Below are 13021 nucleotides of genomic sequence, written 5' to 3'. Positions count from 1 at the left end.
CCCTCCCAGCCCTGTGCCCCACCCGTGTTTTCCCATTCAGATATTTGCTGAACATTGATGTAGTTGCTGGGATGCGTTCCTGCTCAACAGGATAGCACATGCCCTTGCCTCCTGTATTGATGACTGCAGGCTAGAGGGGGAGCACATCGGTACAATGCTTTTCTAGCATGTTTGAGGTCCTGGGTTCAATCCTCAGTACCTTCTACCCTCTCAATAAAAAGAAGACAATAAACGCATTCCTGTAATCCTAGCTACTCAGGAGGCCGAGATCTAAGGATCACAGTTCAAAGCCAGTCTGGGCACAAAAGTCTGTGAGACTTTTATCTCCAATTAACCACCAGAAAACCCAAAGTGGTGCTGTGGCTCAAATGGTAGAGCTCTAGCCTTCAGCTAACGAGCTCAGAGATAGCACCCAGGCCCAGAGTTCAAGTCCCAAGACCAACAACAACAAAAAAACCCAAAAGACCAATAATAATTATGCTACAAGATGTCAATGATGAGATGAAAGGAAGTCTGAGTAAACTGCTTTGAAGTTGTCCTCTGCTTGTAACAACTGACTGTAATGTTTGTAGAGGACATTTTCAGAGGACCGCATTCAGAGGAGACTCAGCAGAAAGGACTGCTACAAGGGGCAGAGCAGAAGTAGAGCTGCTCCCGAGCTGTGGGTGTGTGGAGAGTGACAGAACCTTGGGTTTGGAAGTGTCACTGAGGTGGCTGGCCCAAGCTCGCCTGCAGGAACACGTCCCCAGCAGGCCTCCTTTGAGCTCTCCCTGGCTCTGGGTGGGAGCTCGCTGTTGGATTCCCGTGTCTGCTTTCTCACAGGAGCAGAGGAAATTTGGGTGGGCTGGGCATGGGGAAAAGGTGGACAGTCCTTTGATTTTCATGTTATAAGGGCCCTGGGCCTGAAGGACACACGGGACAGAAGAGTTCTGACTGGTGGCTCTTTCCAGGCGAGCTGGATGGTTTTGAGTGCAGGGGAAGGAAGCACGATGTCCCAGCTCCAGGGTCCAAGGTCCGCCGAGGTGGTGAACTCCCTCAGACTGGGGTCAGGTGAGCTAGCCTGCCAGGAGGAAGACTTTGCACTAACTGCAGAATCTCAGCCCTGGCCCCAGACTAACTACTTCCTGGAAACAAGTTTGCTAGCTTTGGAAGTCAAATTAGAACCTTCAGACTGCAGAGAAGCTGCCTCTATAGATCCTCTCATATTTACTGAGCTACTTCTTCAGCAAAGGGTACTGAGCCCCACTTTGAAAAAAGCAGAGACTTGGGTTGCCCATTTGTATGGGGCAGCGGTTTTCTCCTTGTGGTGACTTGGGTCTCTGCCTGGAACTCCGGGTCTGCAGTCCTTAATAGCAGGAGCCTCGAGGTTCGGGGACAGATACAGTTCCACCCATGACCTGCAGATCAGCAGGCAGCCTTCCCACAAGGTAAGGAATAGTAGAATACTTAGGGAAAGCAGAAAATAGGCCTCACGTGGTTACTACTATTCTTTATTATGTGTGTGCACCACAATTGGAGCTGAAACGTAGAACTTTGGCACACTTCTTTAGCTATTTCGCTTAAGGCTGGCACTCTACCACTGAGCCACAGCTCCACTTGGGCTTTTTGTTGGTTAAGTGGAGATAAGAATCTGTTGGGTTTGTCTGCTCACACTTGTTTTAGACCACCATAGTCAGATCTCAGCCTCCTGCATAGCTATGATCCCGGGCATGAGTCTGTATATATGGAGTGTTTAGGTCAGACATATTTTGTTATCTCTTCCCTTTTCTTCCCTCTTTCTTCTTTTGAGGCAAGGTCTGGTTATGTATTTATGATCTTGAGCTCCTGGCTGCAATCAGCCCTCCTGCCTCAGCCTTCTGTATCACCAGGACCTGAGGCATGTACTATAGCACTTGGTTTAAATATATTTTTTAATTTTTTATTGTTGGAATTGTATAGAGAGGTTACAGTTACATTCGTCAGGTAGTAGCTGCATTACTTCACACATTGATACCCTTTCTCATGTTTTTTCCCCATTTCCCTCCCCCTACCTCTTCCCAACCATCTTGTTTTCCCCCTTTCCCTTTCCTATTTCAAATGAACAAAGAAACATGTATACAATATACCAGGTAACAAAGTCAGATACACTAACAATATGGGATTAACCAAAGGTCAAAAAAGAGAAGAGACATAAAACAGTCCATTAAGAATGACAATCACACAAGATAAAGCTCTTATTTCCATATCCTAGAGTTCCTTTCATTTAGTCTCATCCTATATAACCTTATGAGCTATTGTAATCCTCTGCTACAGGAGTCCTAGATGTGTACTAATATTACAAATGAGGGAAACCATTATCCTCATAGGAAGAATTGCTTAAAGCAGTCCTTTCCAGTTCACGGCTGTGGAGAGCCTCAGGCAGACGTTACAGCTCACCTCCCAGAGCCTATCTCCAAATCTCCGTTTCAGAGTAGGTAGAATGCTGCATGTCAGGTCCCTGTAAGCGTGGCCCAGCGATGGCCCAGCGTGAGTGCAGCCGTTGCTTGCATTGGCTCCAGGGAGGAGATGGGGATCACAACACAGTGCTGGCCCTTTGAGATAGCTCCAGGTCAGGCTGCAGCTGGGGTGTTTGCAAAGGGCCTGCTCTTGAAAAGTGGAAACAGCCAGCAGGCAAGAGCTGAAACAGCACAGAAAGGTTACCTACCATCATTTCTTCCACATGCACGGCCTGTAGAGAGATCCCGGGCTGTGGGACAAGGCTACAAGGGTTATAGAAGACCATTCTCCTTCTGGCCCAGTCTTGCTCCGCTTCCTCCTGGGACAGAAGCATTTGAATATTTTTCTTGACAGAGTATGTAAAGGCGGTCTCCTGGGTGCTCAGCAGATGCACGGTCATAAGCTAGCAAGTGGCTCTAGTCCTCTTAGCTTTCATTTCTGTGTCTCGGGAGAGGGACCACAGCTCCACCTGGCTCCAGGGATGGCCGGAGTACCTGGCTCCAGCCCTGAGAGCTTTCTGGAACCTGGCTTACGGTTTTGCAGGGTAAGGACCTGAGCTCTGGCAGGAGAGCTGAGGCCGGTTGCTTTAGTGCCCCAGTGGAGTCATGGAGGGAGCATGGAGTCTTTCTGGCTTTCGGAGTGAGCGTTACCCCCCTCCTATACAGTCTGGGTCTGGGAAGGTCATGAAAAGCTCAGCTGTTTTCATATGGCTCTGCCTTCATACGTGGTTTCATGAAGACAACATGGCTTCCTCGTGCCTCAGTTAGCTAATCTTGTGGCACAAAATGAACAGTGGAGATAAAGCGAGGGTTGAACCAGGAGTGTGTGTGTGTGTGTGTGTGTGTGTGTGTGTGTGTGTGTGAAGGTCTCACTGTACAGTCCGGGATGGCCTCAAGCTTGCTGCCTCAGCCTCCCAAGTGCTAGGATTATAAGGCCAGGCCACCTTTCCCGGCTTGGGCCAAATCTTTGGAATTCTGTGATCAGCTGCGTGCCAAGGCTTCCGCGTCTCCCCGACCTGCTTCTGGGCATCACTGTCCCTGGCACCCTGACTAGGGAGGGTGTATGTGGAGTGGAAGAGTGCAGGGAGGTATGCGTCCCCCTCCCCGCCCCGCCATGGCCATTCAGCACGCTCCAGGTGTTCACACTTTTACACCTGCACAAGTTTATAACCATTTACTTGCCCCTCTATCGCTCTTCCTTTCCCCTTTCCCAAAACACTTTCAACAGGTTTTGTTCTGTTTTCATAGCTACCATCTACTTTGTCTGCATCCATCCTTCTCGTTAGTCCAATCCCTCCGGCTCCTATCCACCAGAAAGGAATCCCTTTAGTAGTTTCCTTGTACCTCTTGCCAGGGTTGGTTTTTTTGTTTGTTTGTTTGTTTTGTTTTATTTTTTAATGTCGATAGTCTCACACTTCAACAGCAACAACCACTAACGACCAATTTCCTTTGAGTAAGTCCAAGCCCCCGTGCCTTTGCACATGTGGCTACTTCGCTGGAAACACGATCTCTTGTTCTACCTGGAAATCTCCTTTGCCAACCATCAGACCTTGACTTGGTAGTGTCTCCCCTGTGGACCTGTTTGGGTAAGGATTTTTCTCCCTTGTCCTCACACTGCATTTAACCCATGTTTTTACCCATGTATATTTCCCCATTGGGGAGTTTTGGAGTAATTTCATGCTCCGTCTTCCTCCTGTAAAGTAGCTGAGGCCAGAGTCTTTGGTGATCAGCTTTCAAATAAAATAGTCTTAAGAAGAAACGAATTCTTTCACATAAACTTTTCAAGAGCTCTTTATAGCATCCAGTATGATGATATGCTTGGAGTGTGGGAACATGAAACACTTTTTGATTGATTTGCTAGATTACCAGGTACATTGCCATGCTTCAATTTTCTTAGCAGGCATGGGCAGAACTCCATTTTAAATGGCATAATCATAGTCACATTTTGTTCCTCTGAAACATAACATCTAACAACAATAGCACATACACAGAGGGAGAAGAGGGAAAAAACTAATACATCTTTATTCTCATCCTCTAAATGCACCCTTGTGTTATTTTTCTACCCTCTTCCTCAACTTCTTCCCTTCCCATTCCCCCATCTCCTTTCCCCTCTCCTGTCCTCTCTTTCCCCCTTCTCTCCCTTCCTCTTCCATCACCTTCCCTTTCCTCCTTCTCTTCCTCTTCCCCTTCTCTTTTCCTCTCCTTACCCCCCACCCCCACAAATAAGTTTTCACAGTCTAACTCTAGGCTCTAGAAGAATGTCTACGACGTAGAAGAGGGCTCTCAAAATCCAGTGGAGAATACAGAGCTGTCGCCTGTCGCCTCCCTGACTTCATGTGTTTCTTCCATGCTTACTCTTTAACCTAGAGCAATCTCATTTCTTCTCCTGTCACCCCGCTGAAACTGTTGTCTCAAAGGTCACTCGTGACCTGATTACTTTCTCTAATGGAATTATCTCAGTCTTCCCTGTGTCTTTCTTGTGGCACTTGGCATCACTTATCTCCTCGAAATGGATGGTTGCAAAAGCTTAGGTTGTGGAGACCCCAGTTTTAATTCTCTCTCTCTCTCTCTCTCTCTCTCTCTCTCTCTCTCTCTCTCTCTCTCTCTCTCTCTCTCTCTCTCTCTCTCTCTCTCTCTCTCTCCCCGTGACTGTGGGCAGGTAACCTTGTGCCATGTAGAATGGGGCTTTTGGTAGCAGCTTAGCAGAGTTGTTGGGGGCCTTAAATGGGATTGGAGGAGAAAGCACTTAGCCTAGTGGCCAGCTTGCTGTAGCCAGGCAGTAAGGGAAAAGCCGGCTCTTTTCTTCCCCTCACTTCTACCTCTCTGAACAAGTCCACGTGCCAGTCCCCTTCTCCTGTCCATCCCCTTTCGTTCCACATTTGTCTCCTGCCCTGTTTCCGATTATCCCACTCTTGCTTTGATTTCTTTGTTCAAAGCTGGCTCTACCAGTTGAGCTGCTCCTCCACTTTTGGCTTTGTGTTGGTTAATTGGAGATAAAAATGTACTGGAAAAGTGGGGCACGGTGACTCATGTGTGTAATCCCAGCCACTCAGGAGGCTGAGATCTGAGGATCGCAGTTCAAAGCTAGCCCTGGCACTAAAGTTAGTGAGATTCTTATCTCCAATTAACCATTAGAAAACTGGAAGTGGTGCTGTTTCCAGGGGTAGGGCAGTAGCCTTGAGCTGAAGAGCTCAGGGACAGTGCCAGGCCTAGAGTTCAAGTCCCATGGCGGATAAAATAAAAATAAAGTATTGGGGGAGGGTGTATTAGATTTGTCTACTTTGACTGGTTTTGAGCCCCTGTCGTCAGATCTCAGCCTCCTGAGTAGTTAGGTTACAGTTGAGAGCCACCAGCTCCTGATGCACACATTTTACATGTCACTAATCCCTCTTTGCTGGACTGTGTGTTCCCAAGAACAATTAGTGCCCTAGCTGTATCATCCTCTCATGAGTTTCAGCACTTAGTAAGGTGCTTCACAGAGTTCTGTCAGCTTAAGAACTACTTACAGAATTGAACTGAATAGTCCTGTTTCCTAACAAGGAGATGATAAAGTAAATATAATTAGATGTCATAAATAGATCAATAAATAAACAAACAAAAGCTAATATTTACAGTAGGATTTTCCTCTGTGCCAAGCTGTGCTCCAAGAGTCTGATGTGGTGGCATGCTCTCTGGGGACTAGATAATACTTAGGATTTGTATATATACAAGGAGGAAGGAAGGCAGGTTCACACCTGTAATCTCAGAAGGCTGAGATCTGAGGATTGAGGTTTGAAGCTGGCCCACGCGCAGGAAAATCCACAGGACTCTTATCTCCAATTTACTTCTAAAAATGCCAAAAGTGGGGCTGCAGCTCAAGTGGTAAACGGCCTTGAGCGGAAGAAGTTCAGGAACAGAGTGCAGGCCATGAGTTCATACTTCAGTAGTACTGGCACACACACACACACACACACACACACACACACACACACACACACACACACACACACATGGTGGACTGTCAAGGACGACATCCAGCGTGAGTCCACTGACCCAGCATGGATAGAGTGACCTCCAGCCCTGGTTTGCACAAAACTTGTCCTTGTAAGATTGAGAGGATACCAGCTGATGTCTGCCTGGCTCTTCGTACCCCAGTGTCAAGTACAAGGACAGCCCTAATGTTATGCAAAGTGTGTTCTGACCCCTAAGCCTTTTGAAGAGCTGGGACAGCGGAGGGCTTAGCCAGGGACGTCAGCACGCTCCTTGGCTGAGCCAGGGCTCGTGGAAACGCGCCTTGCAGACCTTGAGTGCTCCCAAGGGCTGACAGCCCGGCGCAGACTCTGCTCTGGGTAATTTAAGTCTCCCCTGGACAGGTCTCCTTTTTCCTCCAAAGGAGAAGCAGCTCATTGAGGTTTATTTCCAGCAGCGTCTCCCAACTCCTCCCTTCACACGAGCCACAGCTCTAGTTCTGGTTCTCTGTTGGTTGATTGGAGAAGAGAGTCTCAGGGAGGGGCTATGACTGTGGCTTAGGGGTAGAGTGCTTGCCTAGCATGCATGAAGCCTTGAGTTTGATACCATACAAGCAGTACTATAAAAGCAGAAAAAGCTGGAAGTAGCACTGTAGCTCAAGGATGGTGCCCAGGCCCCTAGGACTGGCAAAAAAGAAAAAGAAGAACAAAAAACCCTATTTTTTTTGTGGGGCTTGAGCTCTGGGCCTGAGCTCTTCAGCTCAAGGCTACCGCCCTACCCCTCGAGCCACAGGGCCACTTCCAGTTTTTAGTGGTTAATTGGAGATAAGAGTCTCCCAGACTTTAGATTTTAGGGTGGGGGCTGGGGGCTGGGGGCTGGGGACTGGCTTTGAACTATAATCCTCTGAGCCCAGCCCCCAGTGTAGCTAGGGTTATTGGCATGAGCCTCCTCACCTGGCCTCAGGGGACTTTCTGACTAGTTTAAACTATGGTTCCCAGATCATAGATTCTCCTGAGTAGTAGGATTACAGGTGTGAGCGCCAGGCATCTGGCTCCACCCTTTTTCTCCACCTCACAAAGTCAGCTCAATGTCCTGTAGCTCCTCCCTAGCCAAATGAAGGGAGGGACCGGAGGTGTTTTCTGTGCCTAGGCTGAAGTCTGTCTGTCTCCTCATCCCCGCCCCCTCCTCCACACACTGTTCCACTGCTACCCTAATGGTTGGTAGTTGGGTTTCAGGGATTTCAGTGAGGTGTTTTTTTAGTATATGGTGCTCAAATTGCCCAGAATAGTCACTTCGAGCTGACTTGATTGAAGCCATAGGGAAATGCTTTTATTTGAGAGAGACTGAGTTTTCAAATCCCACAAATGCCAGCATGGGGATGGGCTTTGCAGAGATAATCTCCTTTCTTCCACGGCCTGTAACCCGACTCTCTTTACCTTTAAAGTTTTGCAGGGCGAGCAGCCAGCCAGCACTGAGTTTGGGCACGCATTCCAGTTCTTAAGCGGCTTTGCCTAGAGTAAATGTTGGTCACGGGAGGGACACCCCGCCCCTCCCCCAACCCTCCCCACTCTCAGCAGCCAGGTTGGCAGCAGCTGGACTGAGAAGGGAGGAATGTCTGGGCCATTGTTCTCAAAGCACCTGCGCTGCAGGCCCAGATTTCCTGTGTCCCTGAGAGCCCAACGACCCCTTCTACACCCAGTTCTTCCCTGAGGGTTGCCCATTCTGAGAGCTGTGCTGGAGGAAAGCTCTGTGTCCCAGCGGTGGTTTTGTTTTTGTTTCTGTGTGTTTGTTTTTGTTGCTCCAGGTACTGGGGTGTGAACTAAGAGCCATGGTAATCTCTCTTAGCTTTGTGCTCAGGGCTGGTATTCTAACACTTGCACCCTAGATCCACTTCCAGCTTTAGTGTGTGTGTGTGTCTCATGAGGCTAGAACTCGGCCTGGGTGCTGTCCCTGAGCTCTTCAGCTCAAGGATATCACCCTACCCTTGAACCAAGCCCCACTTCCTGTTTTCTAGAGGTTAATTGGAGTCTCAGATTCTTTTGTGCCGGGGCTGGCTTTGAACCTTGATCCTCAGATCTCAGTCTCCTAGTAGCTAGGATTACAGGCGTGAGCCACAGCACCTGGCTACCTGTTTCGGTTTGTGGTGGTGGTTAACTGGAGATTGATTCTCCTGCCTGGGCTGGCTTGCAAGCTTGCTCCACTGAGTAGCTCGGATTAGAGATGGGAGCTGTCAGGCTCCAGCCTTTTAGTCTTGAAGCGGCAGTGACATTCTGGGACCGGTGGGGTAGTGGGCCTGGGGGTATAGGCCCCTTTACCTTGCATGAACTTGGGGTGTACCCGGACCATCTCACCTCAAAGCCGCTGGCTACACTGAAGTTCTCGGCTGGAAGTTTCACTGAATCAGGGCCTGTATCGTTCATGGATCACAGAAGTAATAGACAGGTGCTGCTGGGTGTCTTGTGTCACAGGAAAAAGGGAGCCCGTGTGGCCCAGAATAAACAACAGTTGCTGAGTAATGTGAGCTTCATTAGAGCCCTTGCTGGAGGAGGGGTGGGTGGGGGCTGGGCTGTTCTGGTCACCATCTGTCTGGGGGCCCTGAGGTGAGCTTAGATCCCAAGGAGCTGAGGGCTCCTTGGAGCCAGGGGAAGAGAGGAAGCATGGAGGGGGAGGGGATATTTGGGGAGCACATGCAATAGCTGGGGACTTGCAGGGGGGTCAGGGACATTTTGGGCCTTGAAACCCTCTATACCAAGTGATTTGGGAATTCCCCACCCCGCCTCAATTCTGTACTTCCTTTTCTCTGCCTGTAAAACAGTTGTTGGGAATTTGGAGAGTGACATGAAATTTGGTGATAAACCCAAATGGAGCCAGGACTAAGGAAAATCCTGGAAATATGAGAGACCTGCTGTCCAGAGTCCATGCATGCACTTGATGCAATTGTGGTGACTTCAGAAGGCCTGGTGTCCAACCCTGGCCTTGTCAGATTCGTCATCCTCATGTATGAGCGACCTTGGATCAGTTCCTGCATCACTCCACCTGATAGTCATCCATCACTTCTGTTCTACCTGGGTCCTAGCGCCGCTGGGAAGGTGCAGAATTATGTATGACAGCCCTGGTGCGCGCGCACACACACACACACACACACACACACACACACACACACACACACACACACACACACAAAGCAAGAGACATTTGGACACGTTTATCCTCAAGAAGGGACCGAGGCAGTTACAGGACTCCATATGTGGCAGGGCAGTGCTCCTTTACTATTGTAGTAGAGGGGTGAGGCAGCTGCCACGGAGCCGGGGTGTCTTTTGAATATAGCCTGAAGGAAAGAGGAGACCGCCTGTGGCAGTGAGGGACAGCAGCGTTAGGGACCAGAGAGGCTCTGGGTGCCTTCTTCTCCAGCAAAGGAGACTTTCAGATGGAGTATGGAGAAGTCTTTCCCTCAGGCCAGGTAAAATTCCATGGCCACGCATTCAATCCTGAAGGGTTTTAGGTTCAGAATGTGTCATGGCCGTGGCTGTTGGGGTAGGAAGCAGGAGCTTTGGTTGGGCTTGAATTATATTCAGAGTGACTCCCCCCCCCCACACACACACACACCAAATGTAGACGGGAGGTGTCACTCTTTGCTGACCCTCCCTTTCTCCACATCCCCTTTGATTTTTCTGATCCTCGTCTGTCTTGCGGACTCTCCTTTTACCTTTTCACCTTCCTTCTGTCTACTTCAGAACCCCAGACTGCATGCCTGCGACAGCACCATCTCCCTCCCTCCCCCTGCCCCCAGGCAGGCCCCTTAAACCAGAAGTTGTCCTGTCCCTTCAAAGCGCTCCTTGGAGAAGATGTAGGGACAGTGTGGCATAGCTCTGAATACGAAGTTCGAAGTTCGCAGTTGCAGCCCCATCTCCTGGAGGAGTTGTGGTCCTAGCCAGGCCTGATACCTCACGGAAAGGCTTTAACTGTGCCACATCCGGGGACCAAAATAAAGTGACACCAGATCACCAGGATGTGGAGTCCGGAGCTGGGACTGCGGTGCTGGTGTCATTTATAGATGGGCCTGGCCTTGGCTTCCTTCTCAGCCAGTCTCCCCCTGAGCAGACTCACTTCCTTCTTCTCCAGAGCCTCCCGGAGCTTGTGCAATGTCAGGATGTCTTGAGCTCTCCCACCGTCATCTCAGGGCTCCAGCTGTCATCCTTCGTGTCTTGCTGACCTTCACACACACACACACACACACACACACACACACACACACACACACACACACACTCGCACTGAATTCTTGTGGCCTGGAAGGGTGTTGGGCTTCCCCAGCTTTGGGACAGCTTCAAGTGTGGCCTTGTCCTGCCATGTTAGCTGGGCAAGGGCTCCCAAATGGAAACTGGATTCAGAGCTGGTAGAGAAGAGAGTGGGTCTGGTTGTGGACTGGCAATGGGGTTTTAAGTGTGCCTCGTGCCCAGCTGGGAAGTGGGGACCATTCTAGATTGGGGCCAGGTCTTGCACACCACTGAGCCTACGTGGGGAGACCCTCAGCGTTCCTGAGACTCTGCTGGACTGGGCCATGTGATCTGGGGAGAAACCAGACTGATGACCCCGTCTGTGTGCACAGCTGCAATATGCCAGTCCCAGGCAAGGAAAGGGGGTGAGGGGGCCCCCAGGAGCCACGCTTGGCCTCGCTCCTGTCCTCTTAGGCTTGCGCTGTGACGTTGGCAGGGACGGGACAAGGGACCATCTGTCTTTCTTACAGGTGGTGTGTATATGAGTGTGTGTCCGTGGTCTCTCTGTGTGAATGAGTGTGTCTGTGGTCTGTCTGTGTGTGTATATGTCCATGGTCTGCGTGTGTGTGTTTATAACTGTGTGTTCATGGTCTGTGTGTGTGTATGAGTGTGTGTCCGTGGTCTGTCTGTGTGTGTGTCTATATGAGTGTGTGTCCGTGGTCTGTCTGTGTGTGTATGAGTGTGTGCCCATGGTCTCTGTGTGTGTATATATGAGTGTGTGTCCGTGATCTGTGTGTGTGTGTGTGTGTATGACTGTGTGTCCGTGGTCTGTCTGTGTGTCCGTGGTCTGTGTGTGTATGTCCGTGCTCTGTCTGTGTGTGTGTATGAGTGTGTGTCTGTGGTCTGTCTGTCTGTGTGTGTGTGTATGAGTGTGTGTCCGTGGTCTGTCTGTGTGTGTATGAGTGTGTGCCCATGGTCTCTGTGTGTGTATTTATGAGTGTGTGTCCGTGGTCTATGTGTGTGTGTGTGTGTGTGTGTGTATGACTGTGTGTCCATGGTCTGTCTGTCTGTCTGTGTGTATGAGTGTGTGTCCGTGGTCTGTCTGTCTGTCTGTCTGTCTGTCTGTCTGTCTGTCTGTGTGTATGAGTGTGTGTCCGTGGTCTGTCTGTGTGTGTATGACTGTGTGTTTGTGGTCTGTCTATGTGTGTGTATGAGTGTGTGTCCGTGGTCTGTCTGTCTGTCTGTGTGTATGAGTGTGTGTCCGTGGTCTGTCTGTGTGTGTATGACTGTGTGTTTGTGGTCTGTCTATGTGTGTGTATGAGTGTGTGTCCGTGGTCTGTCTGTCTGTCTGTCTGTGTGTGTGGTGTCCACAGTTCGTGCGGTCCACATCCTCCTTTCTGGCCTGTCATTTTGGAAGCAGTCTCCTCGCCCTCTGAGTCCGTGGACGTGGCCAGGCTGTCCAGTCCTCCTTCGCGGCTGCCCTCTAAGAACTCAAAGGACTCGGCCGGCAGGTCCCCCGTCTGCCCCCCGCTGCGGTGCGGGTCGTTGGCGTCCCCGTCCCCCCCCTCCGCCCCGCCCGCCGCCCCGTCCCGGGAGGGAGCCGGGCTCGCGCCGGAGCCGCGGGCCAATCGGGCCAATCGCGGCGGCGGAAAGTTTGGCTGCGCTCGGGTTTCCGCGGCGGGGCGGCGGCAGCCCCCCGCCCGCCTCCCCTCCCCGCGGTGACCCGGCGTCTCGCTTCCTCTCTCCCCTCTCCCTCCCGCCCTCCGCCCGGCAGCGTCGAGCCCGCAGCTCCCCGACCCGGTCCGCCCCGCGCGCTCCGCTGAGAGTCGCCGCGCCGCCCCAGGGACCCGGCGGGGCCAAGTCGCCGCGAGCGGAAGACAAACAAGGGAGCGCGGCCGGCGGGCGGCGGGCGGCGGGCGGCGGGCGGCGGCGGCGGGCGAGTCCCCCGAGCCCGCCCGGGACGCCGCCGGCCCGCGCGGAGCGGCGCGGGTTCCCGGACCGATGCCGGCCGCCAACGCCATGGAGAGCCCGCAGCCGCCCGCCCTGCAGGTGCCCGAGCCGCGGGGCGCGCCCGAGGGCGTCCCGGCCTGGTCCAGCTCCTCCACGCCGACCCTGCGCCGCCGGCGCCTCCAGATGCGCAGGACGCGGAACGTGCGGGAGCCCAGCCTGGAGGCGGCCCTGGCCCCCGAGCTGCCCGGCGCGCTGGGCCCCGCCAAGGAGTTCCTGCAGCTGCCCTCCATCGAGATCACGCCCTCCAGCGACGAGGACGCCCCGTGGTCCAACTGCTCGACGCCCAGCGCCTCGCCCCGCCGCAAGCGCTTCCTCCTCCGCAAGTGGCTGCGGGTGCGCGAGCGGAAGGAGTGCAGTGAGAGCAGGTAGGTC

General features: G+C 51.9%; 1 protein-coding gene across 6 annotated transcripts in view; it reads left to right on the top strand.

Moving 5' to 3' along the window:
- The window catches only part of Gramd1b (GRAM domain containing 1B), a 161320-nt gene that overhangs the window by 30525 nt on the left and 117774 nt on the right, over positions 1–13021 (top strand). For 5 of the 6 annotated variants that reach the window (XM_090319276.1, XM_090319279.1, XM_090319277.1 and 2 more), the window contains exon 1: positions 12626–13014. The exons of the other annotated variant lie outside the window; for it this stretch is intronic. In XM_090319276.1, coding sequence (XP_090175402.1) covers positions 12641–13014 — 374 coding nt within the window. In that variant the 5' untranslated portion in view covers positions 12626–12640. Of the gene's footprint in view, positions 1–12625; positions 13015–13021 lie in introns of those variants that run through there. 6 annotated transcript variants of the gene reach the window in all.

The sequence above is a fragment of the Megascapheus bottae genome, chromosome 27, assembly GCF_031878675.1.
Source record: "Megascapheus bottae isolate mThoBot1 chromosome 27, mThoBot2.hap1, whole genome shotgun sequence".
Lineage (NCBI taxonomy): Eukaryota > Metazoa > Chordata > Mammalia > Rodentia > Geomyidae > Megascapheus > Megascapheus bottae.
Note: the sequence above shows the minus strand (reverse complement) of the source record. Positions and strands in the feature narration are given on the sequence as shown.